This window comes from Rhinoraja longicauda, chromosome 1 (assembly GCF_053455715.1).
Source record: "Rhinoraja longicauda isolate Sanriku21f chromosome 1, sRhiLon1.1, whole genome shotgun sequence".
Lineage (NCBI taxonomy): Eukaryota > Metazoa > Chordata > Chondrichthyes > Rajiformes > Arhynchobatidae > Rhinoraja > Rhinoraja longicauda.
The window spans coordinates 23,649,628-23,676,428 of NC_135953.1; the positions used below are offsets into that span (position 1 = coordinate 23,649,628).

Here is a 26,801-nt window from a genome sequence, read left to right on the forward strand (position 1 = left end):
TCTGTCCGGATTCATGGCATTGAAAACTTCAGTGAACGTAAAAAGCTGGTATGGTGATCAGTGCAGCAGCCTGAATTATTCATAGAGTTGGTGAACAGTGAAGATCATGCCCCCCCCCCCCCCCCTCCCGAGCCTCTGGATGGATAGAGCCTCTGGACTAGACTGATTTGGGAAGTGGCAGGAGGTGTTACCTTCCTCTGCATTGGGCAGCTGGAATACCACACTGGAGTTACCACAGCCAGCCTTGTCTCTTTTCTTGAAGATAGTTGTGATCATGGCTCACTAAGTTCTCTTGATATTGAAGAAGGGTTTCGACCTGAAGCATCGCCCATCCATGTTCTGCAGAGATGCTGCCTGACCCGCTGAGTTACTCCAGCACTTTATGCACATTTGTCAAGAGTGTGATTAATTGTCATTTATGACAAGGGAACAATGACATTCCTACTTGCAGTGACATAACAGGCCTGGGAACATATACAAATGTATAATGTATAATGATAAACAGAAATTCAATAAATATTAGTCAGAACATGGGGATAACATCGCTGCCTAGGTAATAATCAGGAGTGAGTAGACTACCTGTTTCTTCTGTTCGCTACCAATGGATATTGAGGAGCCATCAAATGGATGTTGAGACCTTTGACTTTCCATAGTGATTAGGTCGACGGGGATATTGCTCATTTGTCTGGAGTGTTACATGTGGGCAACATAGAAACATAGAAAATAGGTGCAGGAGTAGGCCATTCGGCCCTTCGAGCCTGCACCGCCATTCAATATGATCATGGCTGATCATCCAACTCAGTATCCCGTACCTGCCTTCTCTCCATACCCCCTGATCCCTTTAGCCACAAGGGCCACATCTAACTCACTCTTAAATATAGCCAATGAACTGGCCTCAACTACCTTCTGTGGCAGAGAATTCCACAGATTCACCACTCTCTGGGTGAAAAAAAACTTTCTCATCTCGGTCCATAAAACATAAATCATGGTAACAGCCTTTTGATTTAAATCTTTTATGTTATAATCGTCCCAGTATTTCAAAGGAATCCACCCGATAACGCTGGAAGGTCAAGCGGTGATCACTGATCTCGCTGATCTTGCTGAAGGACAAACGATAACTCATTGTGATACACGTTCCTTTCTCCAGGAAACAGGGCTAATACGATCAGAGGTTTCGTTTCTCTGGATTACGTGTCACACAGAAAAGGGGAACCTGTTTCGGCACCTGTTAGCAGGTTGCTGGTTTAACATTGCCCAACGTGCGCAAGAAAGTATTTCAAGGTCGAATCTCAGGGGGGGGGTAGCAACATGATTCATTTCCTTTCCCCACTTTCCCCTCCCACGCTAATTTTATACTGTCTCATTTCTGAGTTATAGATCAGTAAACCATTCGTGCGATTCACAAACTTTTTGTAACTCGCATGTCATCGCTCGTAAGACAAAAAAAGGGTCACTCTCGGCCACGCCGGGACCACAAGCATGAACACAGGAGACATTATAGTCATCTGTGCATTACTGGGCAAATTCCATCTTCTTTGATTGAAACTTCATGCCAGCGGAATGCCGGCTGCCCGCATCGCCCCGATGTCATGCAACTGAAGTCTGATGACACAACGAAGTTTGCGTCTTTGCTTCTATCCGTGTCAATGGCTCAATTTTCAAACTTTTTTTTTTTTTAACATTGTCTCTTGTGACTCGAGAAGATTATCAGTATGTCATGTTAATCCTGGAGAGAGATAAAAAAAAAAAGCTTTCTCACTCCCCTGTTGGGCTCGGATTGGAAGATCTGGCAGCAGTTCAGCACCGCAAATGTTATTCATGGCATTGAAGAATTCAGACTCCACCTTCTGGTTTCGGCCAATGTGGAAAGCAGACGATGAATACATTAGTCAAATATCTGTGCGCCGATTAGTGGGATGACTGGAAATATCTGCATAAAAAGCCAATTGCAGGACCCGCGTAAGCAAACAAAAAAAAAAAAGTTGCGACGAGCTCCTTGGAGAAGTTTGAGAGTTTACACAAACTTTAGAGCTCGGGGTGGGGGGGAGATTGGCGCCGGTTGATCTCATTCATTACACAGTCCAAGCGTACATTTGCAAAATCCGCCTCTCCAAAGTCGCACTACGATCAGCGAGATATCGGGGCGAGGGCAATGAGCAGCTTTACTTTGTGTGCCACGCTTCTTCTATCTCTGCTAGCGACCGGCTTCCCAGCGAAAGCTTCCAAGGACACACTCACTGGTAAGGATGCATTTTAAAGTTATAATAATGAAGCACCCCCCCTCAGTTATCTTATGTGAAACAAAACGTGCAGCATTGGAAACGTTGCTCAGATATGTGTACTTGGCACGAATGCGTTTATGCTCTCGAAACTAATATTCCTCCTCGTGCACAATATTCATCCGGATTAACCCTCCTTATAAATTGAGATTACCAGTATGATGGGACTTCATACCTGCCAACCTATGTCCTGCCTCTCCCCTCTTCCAGCTTTCTTCTTCCAACCTCCCCCCCCCCCCCCCCTAAAAAGAAGTGAAGGAGGGTCTCGACCCGAAGCGTCACCTATCCATGTTCTCCAGAGATGCTGTCTCACCCGCTGAGTTACTCCAGTACTTTGTGTCCTTTTATGACGGGACTCTCACCTAACTCTCGATATGTAAACCGCTCATTTTTAGCGTGCATTGTATGTGGACGAGCAGTTTCTTGGATAATGGTTACAGGAAAGTAATAATGTTATGAAAGTAGAGTTTAAAAATGCATGCTTTTATGGAACGCTGTTCGCTGCACATGTAACATTTCAAGCACTTGGCTCGACTACTTCCATTGATAAATTTGAGGTGTTGCAAAATATATTGAAACAAGGCACGTTTGTTAAATAGGTATGTATTCACAAAATGCTGGAGCAACTCAGCAGGTCAGGCAGCATCTCGGGAGAGAAGGAATGGGTGACGTTTCGGGTCGAGACCCTTCCTATTGTTAAATAGGAAGAGCCACTGCGATTGTCGAAGTCTTATTGTTTTTCAAAGGGTTCGGACTGCCCAGTTCACCATCCTTCCCTGCCACTTGGTAAACTCTGTTCAAGCCTGAAAGGCTGGTGAGAATGGTGCATGACTCTGTTTAAGGAACACAACTCAACAAGCCCGAGATCATCTTAACCGAGAATGTGAAAAAAAAAAAAATAGCTAGGAGTAAGTAGAAGTTACAAAAAAGATGGGTGGAAGATTTGAACAGGAAATTAATGAGAGGAAAAGGGGGCTAAAGGTGGAAGGCCAAGCGGGTAAGAAAAAACGACCTTGCAAATGCTGGAGTAACTCAGCGGGACAGGCAGCATCTCTGGATAGAAGGAATGGGTGACGTTTGGGGTCGAGACCCTTCAGACTGACAGTCAGGGGAGAGGAAGACACAGAGATAAAGAAGGGTAAGGCGTGAAAACCAGACATCAAAGTGGATTAAGCTAAAATGTAGGATTTATCATTGTTATTCCCCTCCACCGATTCTGTCTGACCTGCTAAGTTCTTCCAGTACTTTGCTTGTTACTCAAGATTTCAACATCTGATGTCTTTTGTAGCTGTCAATTCCCATCCAAGGAATCTGCCTGACCCACTGGTCCTCCAGCAGGTTGGAATCTTTTGTTTTGTTTGGAATCCTTTGCCACCGCATATAAAATCTGCTGCTGATAGTAAATATTTAAAACTGTTGCTTGCAAACACTAAATTTTAAATCTGCAACTGCACGCATAAGGGACTGCATGTTTATAGCCCAACAGTGGCGGTTGGTGCAGTATCAACAAGACAAGGTTGTTTTTTAAAACTCAGATTCCAGCATCTCACGATTCCAACAGTCAGCACAGTCTAGCAACCATGTCACTGTATGTTTCTGATCTTAATTTTCCAGTACTTACACTGATTGCAAGCAGTGCTACAAATTTACATCTCAGACCCATTGGAATGTGTTCACATGTGACAACAGTTATTGTACATCAAAGAATATCTAATTAGTGTAACGAATTTTGGGATCCTGATTTCATGTGAAAATACCAGGGATAGATAGATAGCAGGCGAGTCAGCAGCTGTGGGGAAAGAAACATTTTATTCTTGCTGAATGCCTCCGGATTTTCCATTTATATTTCAGATTTCTGACATTTGCAGATTTTTGGATGCAATTGAAAATAAACAGCAGTGTTAAATACTATGCGGAAATTCCACTTTCTTTTTGTGCACAAAGGATTGGTGAGGGGTTATGTAAAAAATATACTTAATGTAATCCTAATTTGTTGGAATTGTGCCTGAAGCCATCTTATGGTGTTGTGCCCCATTGTGAAGATGTCGAATGGGCCATTTGAATATATGGATATTAGGAGATAGAATGAGTTACATCTAACAGTGGTCAATCAGTTGTCCCAAGGCATTGAGTAATCTGACGGATGATGGTAAATGGAGATCCAAGCAGGTTTATGCTTATCTTAAACGCTATCTGCCAGTTGGGAAGAGCAGAAGAGATTCGCCTGCATACCGCCCTCAACCTCCTCACTTAGCCTCACCATCCTACCGAGCGAGCCCTTGGAGCCCCAACGTTCTTTGATCTTTTACAGGGATTGTGTTTAACCGACCTCACCTGCGGGCTCCTAGTGCAGATTTTTTTCTACCCAGTGGCCAAATACCCCATCACTCAGCTTTGCCGCTTGGCTTGAGATTCAATTAAAGGTATGGGTGATGGCATCCTGTCATCAGAGAGTTGTAAATCTGTGGCATTCTCTGCCTCAGAAGGCAGTGGAGGCCAATTCTCTGAATGCTTTCAAGATAGAGCTCTTAAGGATAGTGGAGTCAGGGGGTATGGGGTGAAGGCAGGAACGGGGTACTGATTGAGAATGATCAAGCATGATCACATTGAATGGTGGTGCTGGCTCAAAGGGCCGAATGGCCTACTCCTGCACCTATTGTCTATTGTCTATTAAATTCATCAGGATCCCCATCAACCCAGTGAGCATCCTCAAGTCTAGAGTTCAACCACAACTCACCTTTAATATGACCTTCAGTTCTCCCTTAACTCTGGAGTTCTATCCTATCTACAAAGTCTTTCTTTTGTGTCTCACCACTTTGCTCTTAAAAAATCCTCTTTATTCACTTGTTCTGGAGTCTCGTCTGACTGATTTATGAAGCACTTTGGTGGAACATTTTCCTGCACTGTAGGTCTTCTTTAAAAACAACTTGGTGTTGTAACATTTATCTAACTTTGTCCCTTTATGGATATTATGAACTATAAAAGCTTTGCAGGTACTGTAGTGAATAGTGGAAATAGCACAGAAATAAATAATTCAGCCCATCAAGTCCAGGCTCACAGCTGAGTCTGATCCAACCTCCAACCCATTGAGCTTGATATGAACACAAGAAAATAGCAGTACCGCTCAGTTTCTTAAGCCTCTCCAGTATTATTGTATGTGATCTGTCCCAACCCTCAACTCCGCTGTGCCAGTTCTATATAGTCTTCAATTTTAAAAATGTGTCTACTTTCTCTTTAAATACTTCCAGCGATCTAGTGACCACAACCTTTTGGGGGTGGAGAGTTCCACAGATTCGCCATCCTCTGTGTGAAGAAATTGCTTCACACCTTGATTTTAAATGCCTGCCTTCTAATCTTGTAAATGGTCCCGTCATTTGAAACAGTCTCCCACCAGAGTTAACACTGACATCTGTCCTGCTCGAACATTTCATTGGTGCTGCTGTGATGGCCCCTCAGGATCTTGGAAAGAAACCCCCTGATTCTTCAAACCTCCAAAGAATTCAAGGCCAGATGCAGGAATTGGTCAATACAAATTATTTCTTCCCTAAGACCTGAGATTGATTATAACAGTGATTCCTAGTTACAGGTATCAACAAATGAACAAACTAAACTCTCAGAACCTGGCACCGTGCCACTCTGCAGAGTTAAATTGGGCTGAAATGTCAGGAGAGCTCTTGAGAATTAAGTTTCTGAGTAGATCTTGCTTTTCTTGCAGTTTTTGATTACATGGACTAACTGTTCACATTGCAGTTTCTTCATTTATTTCCTTCAAATGAAATAATGTTAATAAATAGCCAGTTGCAGATCCAGTCGAAAACAGAATTGTTAATCATGTCTTCGTTCGAAAGAGAATGTCTGAGTTGACACTGTCCCTTTAAATGATAACTCCTCGGAGTTGAATTGGGTGCTAGATTAAACACTTCTTCGCCAATGCTCTGTCATCTACACTTGGGAATTAGAACATACAGTCCCTGTCACAATATTACAGGGTGGAATTTCACAGCAGCACCAATGAAATGTTCGAGCTCCTCTCAAACCTGCTGTGTGCACAATTTGTCCATTGCTTTTCTAAAAGAGTGTAGCTCTAATTATGACAAAACTATGACAAATTAATAAGTAACTTTTTCCTCCTCTTTTCAAGCCTCTGTTCTGCTATAATTGATTCCCTTTGAAACTGGCTACCCCCTTGGGGATTCTTTGAGATATGGGCGTGTCGGTGAGCTGTTCAACCGTGGAAGGAATTATAGCTGCACCTGAAGTATACTGTCTGCCCTGTGCCCTTGATGCAAACTATCCTGCAGAGGTTATTACATAAGCATTCAAGATTCAGAATTCTGGCTTAATTTTCCCTGCTCTAACCTTGGGTGGAGCAGCTAATTATAGTTCACCAGCTATTGCTCCAACCAAGGTTAATTTATTCAGTGCAGTCTATCGATTAAAGCTGGAACCTTTTTTGCTCTGAACTGCATTAGGCCATCAATGTAAAACTTTCATATCTCTGAGGCAAAAGTAAGAATTTTTCTCCATACTGTCTTGAGGCTTTCTTTCTGTGAAAATGCACGTCGACTTAAAGTTTCTTTGCAAAACAAAGTTAGCCCATTGAGACAGAATGTAAAATTTGGAGTCATAAAACAACCACAAGTTGTCAGCCTTTATTACTTGTACCCTGAATCAGATTAGTGTCAGGTCTCTTGCACACATTTTACATTATTGTGTGGTGTTAAAATTGACATTGGTTAGGTATATGAAGGAGGGTCAAAAGTGATTTATTTCAAGTGCAGTATTGTAATACTGATGTGTGATATTCGGAATCTGGTGAAACCAAGTGGTAATAATCGAAAAAATAGTAATTATTGTGCTTCTTTCTCTTGAGTGTCCTGACACATGAAATGAAATTGATTAAAATCTGTAATAATCTACTTTTATTCATCTTTCTTGATTTCTTGTTCCCCAGCCTTCTCCCACAAGTGAACTACTGCCTGCAAAGGCATTCAGTTCAGTAACTCAATTGGTATCTGACTAACTACTAACTCTCAGAACGGATTTAGGATGGGAGTGAAAAAATAGAAATGTTTCTGATGAACCAGTTTTATTCTAAAACAAGACTGAATGTGCATCATCCTTGGTGCTCAAGGAACTGCCGAAGCAAACGATTAAAAAGTGTAGGAAACAATATACTAAAAAAACAGGTTGTCCGAAAAATATTTTTCACTTAAATTCTACATCAAAGGCATTGAGACAAATTCCCTCCTGCTCATCTTTCTCAGCACAAAAATGCATTTGTCATAATTTTCTCCTCAATTGGAGACAGATGGAAGAAACTATTTTAACATGAGTTTTTTTGTCCATTAGCCTTCAGTTACTGTGAAGAAAATATATATATTTTTCTGGTAATATTGGAGTATTTAATTGTTACCAACCTGTCATTTATATGATAATGATAAAACAAATGTACTTCTGCCAATTTTTGCTTTTATTTCTGGTTTCCTTTTGTTTTACTTGGATGTCTCTGGAAAATATTTGCATAGAAAGTTGCCTCAACCACTTAACAATAGAAGTTTTCGGCAACTGATGTACGTTATTGTTTGTATCAGCCTTTATATTTAGAATGAAAATTATCCATGCTCCTCATCACTACCTCATGTGCTTTGGATGGGGTTTGGAAAACTCAACTATTGTTGTATCTAAACTTTCCAAACAAATGCTCTTGAAAATCCAACTGACCGTTTATTTATTTTTTAGCAAATTAATTAGGAAATTCTCTTAATTAATGGTAAATTGTGTTGCGCCTTTTCTTGATTGAGGACAAAGAAGATCAGATTTCAACCAAAGTTCAGATTTATCCATTCTAAGTTTTGTACGCAAAGAGAAATAATATCAACTAGACCGTTGGGTCCAAACCTCTCCTGCAGCACCCTCTCCTCCTCCTCCCCCTCCCTCCCTCCTCCTCCCCCCCTCCCTCCCTCCTCCCCCTCCCTCCCTCCTCCCCCCTCCCTCCTCCCCCCTCCCTCCCACCTCCCCCCTCCTCCCTCCTTCCCTCCCCTCCTTCCCTCCCTTCCCCCCTCCACCCCCTCCCCCTTGCCCCCTTCCCCTCCCCCCACTCCATCCCCTTCAACCGCCCTTATCCTCCCTCCCTAGGAGATAGATTTAAACTTTAAAATGTGAATAACTTTAAAAATATAACACCGATTTCAATGAAACTTCTTCTATTAACACCAAAGGGACGACGGCGAGTAAGGTGGACCTAAAATTGTCGTGCTATCGTGTACTGTTTTGGCTGTAGTTCAGGAACAAACAAACAAACAAATGCGAGTTTTAGTATATAGATGAAATGTATTCTCTTTTTTTACAAGTTTGCATGAACTGTTAATCCTTGGTTATAAAAAAAAAGGAAGGTAATGTACATGTCAACCTAATGCATTCCTCCGGTTGGTTTTGACTCAACAGTCTCTGGTTCCAAAATTGACTACTGTACCATTTTGCTAATCTCCACGACCCAATCCAATCTTGTTGAACAGTCGTAAGTTTTCTTTTCCTTGTCTCCTTTTCGTGCCTCCAGACAATACATAGCCTTGGGACTTAAGACCAGTTATCAAAAGTTATTCACAATGGATTGTGAGACCATTAATATTTCATTTTCAATTTAACTACAACCTTGTACTTAACGGCAGCTTTGCAAACTGACCTTTTGTGGTTTCCCCACAGGCAAAGCAGTTCGGGATGTGCTACATAAAGAAAACCTAGGTCAGCATTACAGCACTATTCAGACAAAATTTAACCTTCAGAGCTCAGCAAATACAGATGGAAAAGACTGTGTCATTATTGCAGGTGTGGGCGAAAGTCTGGCGAAATGTAGCTTCAATATGACTTCCAAGACATTCATTATCATTCATGGTTGGACGGTGAGTTACACAATCTGCTATACCTATCCTTGCCCCAGGAAGTTGGCTCTGGTGTCTTGACCATCTTGGGTATAAAAATTGATCCTATGATGTGAGGTTTTTGCCATTGTTATTCGCAAATTGTCACAAAGATGCATGGACATTTTGTTACGTTTCAAGAAATTGCAGCATAATTAAAAGCTTTAAGAAATGTTCCTTGAAACAGTGCCTCTCAAAATAATTTGAAATTAAAAATAGAAATCTGGTTCAGAATGTTCTTGGAAATGGGCAGTTCTAATAAAATGGTTTAAGGTCATCGCCCTGGTGACATATCTTTAGACATTAAAATACTTGCAATGGGCACACACTGTTTATAAGAAGGTCATTGAATCATGAACTAGATTGTGTGTTTGTGATTGCACATGAATGCATTTTCTCTCTCCTCCAGCCTCCTCCCAAAATTCAATGACTTTGAGATGCTGTGTTTGGTAGGATTCTGATCCAATTTTTTTAGTTTAGAGATATAGCTATTCAGCCCACCGAGTCCAGCCTGACCAACCATCACCCCTATCCTAGTTTTGCATCTTACACACTAGGGGCAATTTACAAATCAATTAGCCTATAACCGGCACATCTTTGGAATGTGGGATGAACCTGGAGCACTCGGAGAAAACCCACACGGTCACATGGAGAATGTACAAACTCTGTACTGACTCCACCCTTAGTCAGGATCGAACCCAGGTCTCTGGCGCTGTAGGGCAACAACTCTATCGCTGCGCCGATGTGCCGCCCTTTATTTCTGCTATAACCAGCTAATTTATCGCAAGGAAAACTGGGATCTTGGAAATATTCAGCAGACCAAGCTAAATATCCGTGAAGAGAGGAGTAGTCAACATTTCAAATTGACGACTGCAAATATGACGATAGTACATCAACCTGAAATTATAACGTTTGTCTCTACCTACAGGTGCTACCTAACCCGTCGTGTGTCTCCAGCCCTTATTTTAATTTAGCATTTCCATAATCTGCATTATTTTGGATCTTTTTGTGACTCAATCGTGCACAAGAAAGCTGCTGCCTAATAGTGCAGCATTCCCATTGCTTCACTCATCCCACCACTGAATCCTCCCTAAATCTACAACTCCTCAGTATCTCTCCTTGCCTCCAATTCTGGCCTTTTATGCTGTCCAGATCTGAATTGTGATGCTAATGACAAACATGTGGCTGCACTAAACATTACACACTCACAATATCACATTCTCACCCTTCGGTTTTAAGATGCAGCATAAAAAGTCTATCTATTTGTCCAAGCATTTGGACAGCTGTCTTAATATCAACGATTAACTATTACTTTTTTTGGTGCTCTTGTGAAATGCCTTGTGATGATTTACTACATAATGCTATTAAAGTCCTGTTGAATGCACGTTATTACTGTTGTGGTTGCATGGACATAACAATTTTGCCAAGAATTAGCTCCTAAGCTTTTAACTTGTAACTTCTAATATGATATAATGCAAAACATTTTTATACAGAAAATAACTAATTATAAATTATAAACAGTCTAGCCACAAATCCCCATGTTATATTGCAATAGATTTCATGTTTAATGTAAGATTCACCAGGTCAGAATAAAACTCTTCTCACCAAGTAGTTCAAATTTGTTGTCCATCATTGAAGGGGTGGTAACTGGTGAGCTCTTGAATAATTATGAGCCCTTATGGGAATGATGCATGCGCTGTTCATCTTAGCGTTCATCTGATGGCAGTTGGTTGATGTCATTGACACCAGCAATGAAAAGAATGTGCTGATTTGCTGTCTCAGTCATCTAATTAACTCCCCCCCCACCCACCCTACTATGATGCTGATAATTTTTTTCCAGCTGATCTGATCTCTTGCCTGGTCTTACTCTGAATATAATCCTGGTTCAAGTACGAGTGCACAAGGTCAGAATCAGATTAGTTAAAAGACTATTAATGATGGTATGAAAGGGGAGTTGGTTTAAGGAAGTGCCTCTAGATGTTGCTCAGTGACATTTATTACAGTTTGACATTAATTATGATAGAGGAAATGGAGGGAGAGCCTGAAAGAGAAAATAATTTAAATGTAAAGGATACCAGAGTAACTGCGTTTGTGGGCCTAATCGCCTCTATGGTGTATGATTACATCCTCCAGCTCACTGTAAGAGTTGAGGGCGTGCAGCATAGGTTTACTAGGTTAATTCCTGGAATGGTGGGACTGTCATATGTTGAAAGACTGGAGCGACTAGGCTTGTATACACTGGAGTTTAGAAGGATGAGAGGGGATCTTATCGAAACGTATAAGATTATTAAGGGGTTGGACACATTAGAGGCAGGAAACATGTTCCCAATGTTGGGGGAGTCCAGAACCAGGGCCCACAGTTTAAGAATGAGGGGTAGGCCAGTTAGAACAGAGATGAGGAAAAACTTTTTCAGTCAGAGAGTTGTGAATCTGTGGAATTCTCTGCCTCAGAGGGCAGTGGAGGCCAATTCTCTGAATACATTCAAGAGAGAGCTAGATAGAGCTCTTAAGGATAGTGGAGTCAGGGGGTATGGGGAGAAAGCAGGAACGGGGTACTGATTGAGAATGATCAGCCATGATCACATTGAATGGCGGTACTGGCTCGAAGGGCCGAATGGCCTACTCCTGCACCTATTGTCTATTGATATCAATGTCTGGGAATAATCTGTAATGTTTTATACTTAAAACAGAAAACGCCTAGCAGGTCAGGTAGCAAATGTGGGAAGAGAAAGAGTTCACATTTCAGGTCAAAGACTATTTCACAGAAATTGTAAAATGTAAAAACTTGTCTTTTTTAAGTTGCAGAGAGGGTGGGGAAGGCATCCAGAGAGGAGAGGGCAGGCCCAGAGTTGTTGTGATGATATGTTGTTTATGAAGCCAAATTTTGAGTAGATTAATACATTAATGAGAGGGTCAGCACAGGGAGTTGTAAATGCTGTGAAATGCAGAAAAGTGGTATTATAGCAAACAATTTGGATGTATCCAGCAGATCAGGAAGTGTCTGGAGAGAGAAAAAATTTAGATAATATTATAGATAGATCACAATGTGCAGAACTGGCCAGAACTGTTCTGATACAAATAGAGAAATTGAATTGTCTGAGGTTGCTCAATTTGAAATTGAGTATCAAAGGCTGCAATGAGTCCAGGTGGAAGATGAGATGCTGTTGTTTTATAAATTGCCTAACATGTTGAAAATTCAACAGGTCTGCTTTTGATAATGGTGACCACCTGTCTATTTTCCTGGTAGACTGTCTAGTTTCAGTTTGGGAACAAACTAGCACAAAGTTGCCATCAATTTTGTATAATAAGCACCCTTAGCTTTGTATAAGTCTCATAATTATAGGTTATCAAAGAAAAATTGGCATTGAGTTGCATGAAAACATATTCTGACAGTGATCATAAACATGAGCAAATGGTTAGATTTTAATAAATATCTTAAAGGATACGACTGGGTTAGTGAGGAAATTACAAAATTTAGAGTTCGAAAGCAGTCACCAGAATTGGCACAATTAAAATCAGAAAATGTTGATCAGGGTAAATTTGGAGGATTGTGAAAATGTTGGTGGCTTGTTGGAGGTCATCTGGAGAGAGAGAGCTATGAGGGATTTAAAAGCTGTAAAAAGCACCAGGACAAGTATACTTTCCAGTGCTAACTTTTTTCCAAAAGATGTCTATACATGTGCATAAAGGAACAGTACATGATTGATTTCTTCATCATGTTCTTGTGCACAGGCAATTTGCTTTCCAAGTGGCCAAGCCCATGTTTTGTTTTGTAGAAGGTCATTACCTTCATTATCGTGGAGACTGGAGAAGGCTTTGCCAGGTAGCAAACCTCTGGGTCCCCAATAACGGAATGTAAATCTGAGGATTAAAAAAAGAACAGTACTAACAATACTATTCAAGTCTCGTTGAAAAGTGGCGCCTGCTCAAGGTGAATAAGTGCCCTATTTTGTAACCATTTGCCTTTCTTTGTAGACAACAGGCTTGATGGAATCTTGGATCAATGATATGGTTACAGCCCTCCAAAAACTAGAAGCACACGCAAATGTCATCGTGGTGAATTGGCTTGAACGAGCCCACCAGCTTTACACTATAGCTGTCAACAACTCTGAGATTGTTGGAAAAGAAGTGGCTATCTTAATTGATTGGCTGGAGGTAAATAATACCACTTGAATTCTCAAAGCACTAATATGTACATCCTAGATGAGCTTTATCTGTTAAAGGTTATTAACTGTTGATATTGCTTAAAGGTGATTTTAATCTGGGGTAATTAAGAGAGTTGTGAGATGGGATGAGTGGGGTTGAAGGATGAAACTTAAACGTGGATCTTATCTGATTGAGGTTCCAGTCCAATGCTGTTCAATGGAAAGCCTATTGCCCAGAGTATGATCATTAATGCTTGCTTCCAGGATAGCATGGACTAATTTTAACAGCAATGATTCAAGAGAGACACTTCATAGACAATGACATAGTTAAAGACTGACTAATTTCCACTTCATCCCTGATGTACAAATCTGACGCCCAACATGAGAAAGTGTCCAGTCACATCTGCAAAGTGAGACCACACCATCCAAAATTTATTTTCAGTCGTATAATCTAGAAATAAATGATACCATGCAATTAACCTTCTAGGTGGTGGAACACTGAAAAACAGACTACTTAGGGCATCTCACAACCTTAGGATGTACCAAAGTCCTTTAATAGACAATGAACTAATCTTGGAGCAGTCATGGTTATGCTGTAAAAATGGTGCAAATCTCTTTCCAGTTGTCAAAGTAACCTTCTGTAAAGAGCACAGGACTGAAGGTAATCATCCAATGAATATGGAAGTGGAGACTTTTATTTCAAGTTGAAAGTTGTTGGGGTGTGGAATGCTCCATGAGGGACCATGATGGATGGAAGCTTCTTAACCATTTTTAAAGGGAAACAGGCAAATATTTGGAAAAATAAAATAAAAATTGATGATGAATGAGCTGGCTTAGGCTTTCATTTGTTTTATAAAATTCTGTTTAGTGCCACAGAATCATTTTTTATTGGAATGGATTTGGATTAAACATCTCATCCAAAGCCCAACACAGCTGTATCTAAACACTGTGCTGAATTGTTGTCTAGCTAATGATCTCAGTTTCTGGAGTGGCACTTGAACTCAAAGCACCTTGATTCAGTGCTAAGAATTTTGCCAACGGTGCCAAGCTGTAACTAAATAATGTTCTGTAGGTGCGGAATTATTCATAGCTATTTGTGGTTGTGGCCATGGCTTCACTTCTATTTATGATATCAGCAAAGCAAAAAGAAATATAAAATCATGTGCCTTTCTGCTAAATTTTATTATTAGTCCAAAAGTAGAATGTAGGAATAATGAAAGTATTGGCAATCCCAATATTTATCACATTGGAAAAGCATAGAGCTGATAATATCACATGGGCAAGCACCTTCCACTGCGCCACGACTGTTTAAATCATTAACTTTTTTTATAAACTCGTTTATGATTTGTTCACTTGCGGTGGGCTGAGGAAATGGTGATCCCCACCAACCAATCTGAAAGTCATACAGTCTTGCAGATATAATATTTCAAATTATATGTATATATAGGCAGTGACTGGGCTGCCAGTGAAACTGTCATTCCCCACTGGGACTTGATGAAATTCAATCTAAACTGATAGGATGGCACATTCCTGTCTAAGGTTGTAGTTCTCCCAGCTTGATTGAGTATTGCACAGTTAAAGTCCAAACATTTACTCAGGCAGGTTAACTTTAAGGCTGCAAGGGTCACTGGTGCAGGAAATGATGCAGTTATGGCGAGTCCGAAAACTTGTTGGTTGTAAAGGAAGTTTATTGCAGCCGCAATATTCGAATACAGAGTTAAACAACAAGGTAAAGGACAACCATCAAAAACTTACTGTCTTCTTCGAAGACTTCGCCGAACTGGCTATTTCGGGCGCCAAACGCGCACATGACATCGCTGGCCAATCAGCGATGTCGCTCCCTGGACCAATCCCCATGGTCGCGTTCACACGTGACCTCGCTGGCCAATCCGAGGGTTCGACGACCTGGACCATTCTCTATGGTCGCTACATGACCCCCCCCAGAACCCGAGGTGCGGAACCTAGCAGGGAGCCGGATTTCGCGACCATAACGAGTACGGAGAGGGACAGCCTGAACCACAGGAGCCGGGGGTTCCGGACTTGGCGGAACAGCCGGAACGGGAGGTCCTGGAGGAACTACCGGAACGGGGGGTCCTGGAGGAACTGCCGGAACGGGGGTCCTGGAGGAACTGTCGGAACGGGGGGTCCTGGACTGAGCGGAACTAACGGAGGTCGGCCTCTCCTAGGGGTTTGACCGACCAGGACTGGTTGATCCGGATCCAAATGTGCAGGTTTGAGCCGGGACACCGAGACGAGCTCACTCTTGCCGCACATGTCTAAGGTGAAGGTAGCTGTTCCCTTACGCAAAACCCGGAACGGCCCTTGATAGACCCTCTGCAACGGGGCGCGATGGGAATCTTTTCGCAGAAAAACGAACTCACAGTCCTTCAGGGAAGGCGGTTCATGTACCATGGGACACCCATGACGTGAAGTCGGAACTGGAGCCAGGGAGCCCACCCGTTCCCGGAGAGATGCTAACACTGATGGGACTGTAGGCAGCTGGTCTGAAGGGTCCGGAAACAGATCTCCGGGTACTCCGGGTACTCGAAGTGTCGAGCCATATACTAGCTCTGCGGACGACGCACCGAGATCTAGCTTAGGAGCAGTCCGGATGCCCAAATGCCCAAGGGAGCTGGTCTACCCAGTCCGGGCCTTCAAGCCTTGCACTGAGGGACGCCTTAAGTTGGCGGTGGAACCTTTCAACGAGTCCATTTGCCTGGGGGTGATATGCAGTAGTGGGTTGTAACTTGGACCCGTACAGTTCTGCGAGCGCGGCCCAGAGGGACGAAGTGAATTGTGGGCCTCTGTCAGTGGTAATAACTGCCGGGACCCCGAAACGAGCTACCCAATGAAGGGCCAAAGTCCTAGCACAAGACGCTGACGAAATATCAGACAATGGGAAAGCCTCTGGCCACCGGGTGAACCGATCCACCACCGTGAGGAGGTGGGTGTAGCCCCGGGAGGAAGGCAAAGGACCGACCAAATCCACGTGGATGTGGAAAAAACGAACAGCCGGGACCTCGAAATCCTGTACGGGGGGCTGGACATGGCGCTGGACTTTAGCGGGCTGACAGGGAACGCAGGAACGTGCCCAACCCGCTACCTGTTTCCGTAGGCCATGCCAGACAAACCGAGCTGCTACCAAGGCAGAGGTGGAGCGGATGGACGGGTGCGCCAGCCCATGAATGGCATCGAAAACCCGGCCTGGGACGGGGAAGAGAAACATCGCACCAGACTTTTGTGCCTTCCGACCCACAAGCTACCTGGGCCAACTTCAATCCCGAAGTGCTGGACCGGTATGCCGAAACGGTATCCGCTAGAAGCTGTGCCTTCGCAAGCTCCTGGGGATCCACTTCGCAGTCCACCGCCGAAATAGGGGGAAAAGTGGGTCTAGACAGGGCGTCAGCAACGGCATTAAGCTTACCCGCGACATGACGGACATCGGTGGTAAATTCGGAGATAGCAGTCAGGTGCCGCTGCTGGCGGGCCGACCATGGGTCAGACAATTTCAAAAAAGCAAATGTTAATGGTTTGTGGTCCGTAAAGGCCACAAATGGGCGGCCCTCGAGGAAGTACCTGAAATGACGAACAGCTAAATAGAGAGCCAGAAGCTCTCGGTCAAATGCGCTATACTTCAGCTCGGCCGAATTTAGTTGCCGGCTGAAAAACGCTAAAGGCTGCCAACGGCCACCGACCTGCTGCTCCAGAACCCCGCCCACCGCCACGTCAGAGGCGTCAACCGTCAGGGCCGTGGGGGCGGAGGGGCTCGGATGGACCAACATGGTGGCGTCTGCCAAGGCTGCCTTAGCTGCTGTAAAAGCCGCCTCTGCGGTCGGGGACCATATCAACTCTACCGGATTCCCTGCCAGGCATTGGAAAAGCGGGCGCATGACTCGCGCAGCTGCCGGAACGAACCTATGGTAGAAATTGACCATGCCTACGAACTCCTGTAGCCCTTTTACTGTGGTGGGCCTGGGAAATGCCCGGATAGCCTCCACCTTCTCGGGCAAAGGGGAGGCGCCGGCAGGGGTAATTCTGTGCCCTAGAAAATCAAGAGCAGGAAGGCCGAATTGACATTTGGAGGGTTGGATAATGAGCCCGTGGTCTTGGAGCCGCTGGAACACGGTCCGCAAGTGGGCCTGGTGTTCCTGCACTGAGGGGCTGGCGACCAGGATGTCGTCTAAATAAATAAACAAAAAGGGTAAACCCCGGCCCACGCGGTCCATCAGTCGTTGGAAAGCCTGTGCCGCGTTCTTTAAACCGAAAGGCATACGCAACCATTCAAACAACCCGAACGGAGTAATCGTTGCAGTTTTCTGTATGTCCTCCGGTCGCACCGGGATCTGGTGGTATCCTCGCACCAAATCGATTTTGGAAAACACCACCGCTCCTTCCAGCCCAGATGAAAAGTCCTGTAGGTGCGGTATGGGGTAGCGATCAGCCGTGGTGACAGCATTGAGACGCCGATAATCGCCACATGGTCTCCACCCCCCAGATGCCTTGGAGACCATATGTAACGGCGAGGCCCACGGGCTGTCAGACTGACGGACAATTCCCATTTCCTCCATCTTCCTGAACTCCGCCCGTGCCACCACCAGTTTGTCTGGCGGTAGTCTCCTGGCCCGAGCGAAAACGGGAGGGCCTTCGGTGCGGATGTGATGGACCACGCCGTGCTTGGCCGAAGGCGTGTCAAAACGTTGAATGAGCAGCTCTGGAAACTCTGCCAGAATCTCAGCATACGAGTCGGGGGCCGCGACGACGGCCTGGACAGTAGGGCTGGGCGAGGTGGCGATTGTCGGAGCGACGTGCTCATCTTCGGCGGAGGGTCGGAGGTCGTTACCGCGGACATCAGGAACCAGTGAAAAAGCCCAGAGGAAATCTGCGCCCAGGATCGCTTGTTTGACGTCGGCTATGACGAATGGCCATTCGTACGTGCGGAGGCCTAACACAAGGGACATCTTCCGTATACCGAAAGTGCGAATTGGGCTGCCATTAACCGCGATGAGGGTGGGACCTGTCTTACCCGATCTGGTTTCGAGGTCGGTCGGCGGCACTATGCTGACGATGGCTCCCGTGTCCACCAAAAATGCTGTGTCCGTGAATCGATCATGGACATAGAGGCGCCGGTTCTGGCCAATCGTAACTGCCCCTATGTACGATCGGCCGAGGCATTTCCCGCGAAGGTACAAGGCAAGCGGCAGTTGCGGGATTCGCTACCCCATCGTAGGTGATAATAGCACCAGCCGCGCTTGTGCGGATCTTTTTGGCGGGCTTTCGGAGAATTGGCGGGAGACGTGGCGCCATCTTGCCGTCGCTGTGGCGTGGTCACTGATGTCGAGACCTTGTTGATCGAACCGCTTGCCTTGTTTTTTGCCGCTATGAGCGCGTCCGCTCTCGCTGCATATGCTTCGGGGTCCTTAAAAGAACAATCCGTGAGCAGCAGTCGGACATCCTCAGGAAGTCTCTCGCGGAATGCCTGTTCGAACATAGGGCAATCCGTATGCTCACCGGCTAGCATCATCATTTCGGACATGAGAACGGAAGGCAGTTGGTCTCCAAGATCCGGTAGGTGCAGAAGTCTTGCCGCACCACCATGCTTATTAAACCCGAAGATTCGCAGTAATACTTTCTTCATGGCCTCGTACTTGCTTTCCGCAGGTGGATTCACGATGAACCGCATCACGCGCTTGGTTGTGTCCGGCGATAGAGCGCTGACGAGGTAGTAGTACATCGTGGATTCGTTCGATATCTTCTTTATGTGAAATTGAGCTTCGGTGTGGATAAACCAAGCTTGCGGTGCGTGCGTCCAAAACAACGGAAGGTGAACGCTTTCCGCGCTTAACTCCGGTGTGCCCGGCGCGGTCATCGTCAACGAGGCGTCGGGTTGCTGCTTAGTCGGTGATCGTCCAGATCACGTCGGGGTCACCAATATGGCGAGTCCGAAAACTTGTTGGTTGTAAAGGAAGTTTATTGCAGCCGCAATATTCGAATACAGAGTTAAACAACAAGGTAAAGGACGACCATCAAAAACTTACTGTCTTCTTCGAAGACTTCGCCGAACTGGCTATTTCGGGCGCCAAACGCGCACATGACATCGCTGGCCAATCAGCGATGTCGCTCCCTGGACCAATCCCCATGGTCGCGTTCACACGTGACCTCGCTGGCCAATCCGAGGGTTCGACGACCTGGACCATTCTCTATGGTCGCTACACAGTGATCTTTGTTCTGATGCAAAGGAGACAGATTTATTGTGCACTTGGGGCCCAGTGAATGCAAGATGCTGAAGTGAAAACTAGAAGTGTTCTCCGGAAATTATCCCGAGCACTGATGAATGCAGCATTCCTCACCTAAAGTCTAATGTATTTAGTTTAATGAAACTATAATTATCATTGGCTTTATATGTGTGATATGCATCTAATAAATGCTTGCCTTGTTTATATCCTATAAATGCATGGAGAAAAAGAACTTGCATTCACACAATATTGTTCACTTCCTTACAAAATGCAAGAGTTCTTCACAGCCAGTAACATGCTTTTGAAACATTACCACTGTGCAGAAAAAAACATAGCATCAATTTTCTTCAACAACCCACTAATTGCAATGAGATGATCACTAGTTGCTCAGTTTCTCAGCACTTCTAGCATTTTGTTTATATTTCATACTTCCAAAATCAACAGTAATTTGTTTTGTATTGGGTTCCATTTTTTTGTTTCAACATGATGACCTGCTGAGACAAGTTGTCCCACTATAGTATTAATGTCCTTCTAGTAAAAGGTCACTAAATTCTTAACCAAGTAGCACAGATGATTCAAGTAGCAAAGCCGATTCTGAGTAATTTGTTGCATTCTGAACTGAAGTGCCATGCTAGAAGACTCTGGCTCATTTAAAACTGGTATATCATTATAACAGGTTTGCTTCTGGCTAAGGACATATTGAACTTCTCAGTCAGTGAAATGGAGCGTGATGGCAAAGCAAGCTGCTGTTCTATTAGTTTAGATAGCTCATTCAGTTTTAAGAATCACAGGTAGTACAGGAGGTGCTGGTTTTTAGTTGTTACTAGCACAAGTGTGCCCGTTGGGCCCGTCCTCGTAGGGTTTCCATTGTAAACGGGAGGGGAGTGGGGGGTGAGGGAAGGGGGAGGGTGGTGGGAGGGAAGGGGGAGGGTGGGGGGAGGGAAGGGGGAGGGAGGGAGGAGGGGAGGGGGAGGGAGGGGGAGGGGAGGGGGAAGGGGGGGAGGGAGGGGGGAGGGAGGGGAGGGGAGGGAGGGGGTAGGGGGGGAGGGAGGGGGAGGGGAGGGGGGGAGGAAGGGGGACCTCCCCTTTTCCCAGTACCCCTCTTTCCCCGTTGGGCCCGTCCTCGTAGGGTTTCCATTGTAACCGGGAGGAGGGGAGGGAGGGAGGAGGGAGGTGTGGATGGAGGAGGGGAGGGGGAGGGAGGGGGGGAGGGGAGGGGGGGAGGGGAGGGGGGAGGGGGGAGGGGGAGGGGAGGGGGGGAGGGGGAGGGGAGGGAGGGAGGGGGAGGGGAGGGAGGGGAGGGAGGGAGGGGGACCTCCCCTTTTCCCAGTACCCCTCTTTCCCCGTTGGGCCCGTCCTCGTAGGGTTTCCATTGTAACCGGGAGGAGGGGAGGGAGGTGTGGAGGGAGGAGGGGAGGGGGAGGGAGGGGAGGGGTGGGGAAGGGGAGGGAGAGGGGAGGGAGGGGGTTAGGGGGGGAGGGGGAGGGAGGGGAGGGGAGTGGGGGAGGGGAGAGGGGTAGGGGGGGAGGGAGGGAGGGGTACCTCCACTTTTCCCAGTACCCCTCTTTCCCCGTTGGGCCTGTCCCCGTAGGGTTTCCATTGTAACTGGGAGGCGGGGAGGGAGGGGGGGAGGGGGATGGAGGGGGGGGGGGGAGGGGAGGGGGGAAGGGGTGGGAGGGGAGGGGGGAAGGGGTGGGAGGGGAGGGGGGAAGGGGGGAGTTGGAGGGAGGGGGGAGGGGGGAAGGGAGGAGGAAGGGGTTGAGGGGGGAAGGGGGACCTCCCCTTTCTTTTTTCGAAACACTTGCCCCGGTGGCCCACGAGCATAGGGGCCCAATGCTGATCTGTGTATGTTAAATGACTTGCAATAAAAAACACAACTTTAAAAAACATTCTGTTGCCTTTCGCTACAATGTTGCAACCATCTCACACAAGCATTGTGACGTGAAGAGTGAGGATAAATGGGTCCCTTTCGGAATGGCAGGCAGTGACCAGTGGGGTACCGCAAGGTTCGGTGCTGGGACCCCAGCTATTTACGATATACATTAATGACTTAGATGAAGGGATTAAAAGTACCATTAGCAAATTTGCAGATGATACTAAGCTGGGGGGTAGTGTGAATTGTGTGGAAGATGCAATAAGGCTGCATGGTGACTTGGACAGGTTGTGTGAGTGGGCGGATACATGGCAGATGCAGTTTAATGTAGATAAGTGTGAGGTTATTCACTTTGGAAGTAAGAATAGAAAGGCAGATTATTATCTGAATGGTGTCAAGTTAGGAAGAGGGGATGTTCAACGAGATCTGGGTGTCCTAGTGCATCAGTCACTGAAAGGAAGCATGCAGGTACAGCAGGCAGTGAAGAAAGCCAATGGAATGTTGGCCTTCATAACAAGAGGAGTTGAGTATAGGAGCAAAGAGGTCCTTCTACAGTTGTACCGGGCCCTGGTGAGACCGCACCTGGAGTACTGTGTGCAGTTTTGGTCTCCAAATTTGAGGAAGGATATTCTTGCTATTGAGGGCGTGCAGCGTAGGTTCACTAGGTTAATTCCCGGAATGGCGGGACTGTCGTATGTTGAAAGGCTGGAACAATTAGGCTTGTATACACTGGAATTTAGAAGGATGAGGGGGGATCTTATTGAAACATATAAGATAATTAGGGGATTGGACACATTAGAGACAGGAAACATGTTCCCAATGTTGGGGGAGTCCAGAACAAGGGGCCACAGTTTAAGAATAAGGGGTAGGCCATTTAGAACGGAGATGAGGAAGAACTTTTTCAGTCAGAGAGTGGTGAAGATGTGGAATTCTCTGCCTCAGAAGGCAGTGGAGGCCAGTTCGTTGGATGCTTTCAAGAGAGAGCTGGATAGAGCTCCTAAGGATAGCGGAGTGAGGGGGTATGGGGAGAAGGCAGGAACGGGGTACTGATTGAGAGTGATCAGCCATGATCGCATTGAATGGCGGTGCTGGCTCGAAGGGCTGAATGGCCTACTCCTGCACCTATTGTCTATTGTCTATAATGGTTGTCTAACTACCTGCTAAAATACAAACTTTCCTACTGTAGCAGGTGACGGACTTACCTCATCAAAAACTGCATCTGATTGGCTACAGCTTGGGAGCTCATGTTGCAGGATTCGCTGGAAAAGCTGCACTAAATAAAATTGGCCGAATAACAGGTATGAATTGAAATGCTTACTGGGTTTAGCCTGTCGGGTCCATATTAGTTCACAACACTCCCATTCCTCATTTCCCTGTTTTGCAGCAACTTCTGTCTCATGTCCATCAGCTCTCATCAATTCTTTTTATCATTCACCTACACTAACCTAGCACATCCATGGGTTGTGGGAGGAAACTGGAATACCTGGCAGAAACCTAAGCAATGTTGTGGAGAGCGTGCAAACTCCAAGTAAAGAGCACGGGAGGTCAGGTTATAAACATAGTATGCTGGAGTTGTGGGGCAGTGGTGCTAACTGTTGTGCCACTCTAACGCTGGGTTGAATTTTTAGAGCAAACACATAAATGGATACATTTGACCAAAGAATGAAGGAATATCGATTTTACAACCATGAATTCTGAGCAGTGTCAGTCAATTTGACCTGTGGTGGGTGAAAAAATGGAATCGAACGCCATATTCTGAATTGTGGGGATGGATACAATATGGTGTTTGACTACTGGGCTCATTGGCGCATTACAAAAACCTCACTTTCCACTTTATATAATGTGGAAAGTGAGGTTTGTCTGAACTGCCTTTTTTTGGGGAGGCTTTGGTTGATTTGAATTTTCTCCTGTTGTCTACTCAATAACAAGGTTACGTGTTGACCAAGAAAGAGATTGGGAGCAAGTTATCTAAAAAAGAGGCTATTGTGAATTTTGGATTCCTTGAGTCCAGTAACTATATAAAAAGGAAAAGCGCAAAAGTTAAAAGCAGGTTTTGGAGAGTGACCGAGAAAGAAGGTTTCGTTACGGATTCCTTTAGCAATGGCCTTCTGTGCTGTAAACATCCATAGTTTTGTGGTTCAATTCTGGTCGGAGCAGGATGTTGGATTTTGCATTTGGCTTAATCTAAATGAAGCAAGATGGAATATTGCCAGTGTACAGCTTTAAATTGTTACAAGAGATTCATGTTAGAAAGTGCATGAATGTTTGACGAGAAAAGATGTAATGGGTCTTTGCCCGACTTAGATCTGAAAAGCTGTCATTTGAGGAAGGTCATGGTGATCCTCTGAATGTTTAGGTTTATTATTATTATTATTATCTTGTGTACCAAGGTAGATAAACCAGCTTTGTTTTGCATGCTATCCAAATCAGATCAGATTAATACTATACTAAATACAATCAAGCCAAACTCAAGTACAATAAGTATAGTAAAAGGAAAGATCCAGAGTGTAGAATATAGTTCTCAGCCTTGTAGCACTTTAGTTCCATAGACAAAGTCCACTGTCCACAATGGTGTAGAGGAGAATCAGGCAGTACCCTAGCTTATGGAAGGACCATTCAGAAGCCTGATAACAGAGGAGAAGAAGCTGTTATTGAGTCTGGTGGTGTAGGCTTTCAAGCCTCTCTACCCTTTGTTGGACGGGAGCAGGGAAAAGTAATGATTGGGGTGGGACAAGTCTTTTATTATGTTCACTATGTGGGAATATGTACAGTACTTGTTTTCGAGGAAGACGGGTAGTAAGGCAAAGAAATATTCTAAACACCATAAGCCCAGCAAGAGTCAAGCTGGCCTCTGCACTGGAGAGGAAGGTCAGGAGGGCGAGGAGGGATTTCTTCAATGAATAAGCATGTCTTTGCTCATTGCAGGCTTGGATCCAGCGGGTCCCATGTTTGAAGGTGTCGAGCCCGATAAGCGACTTTCCCCCGATGATGCAGACTTTGTAGATGTGCTTCACACTTTTGCATTTGGTACACTGGGAGTTAGCATTGGCATCGAACAACCCATTGGCCACATTGATGTTTATCCAAATGGTGGCAGTTTCCAGCCTGGTTGTGGCTTTCACAATGTCATTAATGCCATTGCCATTGGAAGTAAGTCTTTTCTGCTTGTTGTGCCATCTCTTTCCTCTCTATTCTATTGCTATCTAATGTCTATTTGCTTGTTAATGGTGGTTAGTTCCTCTTTTGAATCAGTTAGTAAATTCAGTATCTGTTTCTTTATTCCCGATTGGCTATATTTATCTTTCGCTGTCAATTTTTGGTCAACTTTGGGTTAACACATTTGAGACCAGCTTCTTTCCTGAGGTCGCTCTATGCACTGCCATAGATGCTACAAAGGAGGTTCAAAGTTTGATTTCCAGACTCTGGTTCATTGACTGATGTACTATACAGTTATAGCATGTTGGAACAGGGAATGGCTATTGAGCTTCAAAAGCATGTCTGTCATCTCGACTCTCGGACTACAAGAATAAAGAGCATCTTCTTCCCTGCTATTATCAAACTTTTCAACGACTCTCTTGTATACCAAGAATGAATTCCAATTTTCCAATCCATCTCATTGCAGCCCCTGCATTTTTTTAAATCGCCCATTGTCTGGATTAAATCCAGATCTCTAGCGCTGTAAGGCTGCAACTCTACCGCTACGCCACCATGCTGCCTCATTTGATCTGCATTCTTCAAAATCTCATGTTCAGTTAGATTTCAGTGGGATCCCACATTTTTGACGTGTCCCTGTTAAATTGATGTTAAATTCATTTGTGACATTCTGAGAGGTAATTGAAATCTTCAAAACTTGAAGACTTGCACATGTCGGATTCCAATTCCCCTTGTTGCCTCATGGCCCATCTAGTCATGACATGCGTATCACCTGCTCAATAAATATTTACTGTTGATCCCATTTGGCCTGGTAGGAATTGTATTTGAATCTCAGATATAAGTGCTATTAGCTTGACTTCGATGCTCCCCATATTTAGCTAGGCTTTTGCAACGACTTCTCAGGTCAACTTTGAAGAATGATGGGGAGTTGTGGATATGGGGAGAAGGCGGGATAATGGGGTTGAGAGGGAAAAATAGATGTGCCATGATCGAATGACGAAGCAGACTCGATGGGCCTAATGACCTAATTCTGCTCCTATGTTTTATGGATACATGAAATTGTTCATGACCTCTTTGTATCTGGTTCCTTGAGAACAACAGAGAATGTGCCATGTGATAATGCTACATTGGTTTCCTTTTTCTCTGTTGGCAGATCTTGGCAATGTCGTTTATTGTGCACATGAGCGGTCCGTGCATCTCTTTGTCGACTCCATCCTCAACCAGGATAAGCAGAGCTTGATGTATCGATGTCCTGACACTAAGACATTCGAGAAGGGGATGTGTCTCAGCTGCCGGAAGAATCGTTGCAATAAATTGGGCTACAATGTCAATAAAATTAGAAGTAAACGCCACAACAAGATGTACTTAAAGACAAGAGCAGACATGCCCTTCAAAGGTGAGTGGCAAAATAGTCTGGCATAATGTAGAAATAAGGAACTGCAGATGTTGGTTTCCACAAAGTGCTGGAGTAAGTCAGTGGTTCAGGCAGCATCTATGAAGAACATAAATAGGTGACATTTCAGGTCGGAATCCTTCATCAGCCTGAAGAAGGGTCCCGACCTGAAACGTCACCTATCTGTGTTCTCCAGAGATGCATCTTGGCCCGCTGAGTAAGAAGGGTCCCGACCTGAAATGTCACCTATAAATGTTCTCCAGAGATGCTATCTGACCTGCTGAGTTACTCCAGCCCTTCGTGTCCTTTTAGTTCGGTAAATGGTAGGTTACATGTTCTAACTGTAATAATTGAAGTTGGAAGGCGTACTAAGAAAATCAATACTGCTTGGAAATCACATATATTTGTTAATGAACTCAAGATCCATGTCATCAATGGTATCTTTTGACATCAATGTCAAATGAACAGCATTTATGTAAATGTGCTTAATTATCAGGGCAAAAAGGATTTTAATAGTATTGGCACATTTTCCTCAAATTTTCCCCTCCCCTCTTATGAAGGTGTTGATCTTGTAGACTTTGGAAGAGATCCCCCTCCCCTCCCCCCACTCACCATCAACAACACCACAGTCACATCTGTGGAATCATTTAAGTTCCTTGGAACCATCATCTCCAGGGACCTTGAATGGGGGGGCCACCATCGACTCCACAGTCAAAAAGGCCCAACAGAGGATGTACTTCCTGCGGCAACTGAAGAAACACAATCTGCCACAGGCAATGATGGTCCAATTCTATACTGCTATCAT

General features: G+C 44.9%; 1 protein-coding gene across 2 annotated transcripts in view; it reads left to right on the forward strand.

Moving 5' to 3' along the window:
- Positions 1-2,152: 2,152 nt before the first annotated feature.
- LOC144598885 (endothelial lipase-like) overlaps positions 2,153-26,801 on the forward strand; it is a 40,604-nt gene continuing 15,955 nt past the window's right edge. For both annotated transcript variants that reach the window (XM_078409451.1, XM_078409442.1), the window contains exons 1-6: positions 2,153-2,240; positions 8,985-9,181; positions 13,175-13,354; positions 22,637-22,748; positions 24,376-24,600; positions 25,757-25,999. In XM_078409451.1, the coding sequence (XP_078265577.1) occupies positions 2,153-2,240; positions 8,985-9,181; positions 13,175-13,354; positions 22,637-22,748; positions 24,376-24,600; positions 25,757-25,999 (1,045 nt within the window). The remainder of the gene's footprint in view (positions 2,241-8,984; positions 9,182-13,174; positions 13,355-22,636; positions 22,749-24,375; positions 24,601-25,756; positions 26,000-26,801) is intronic.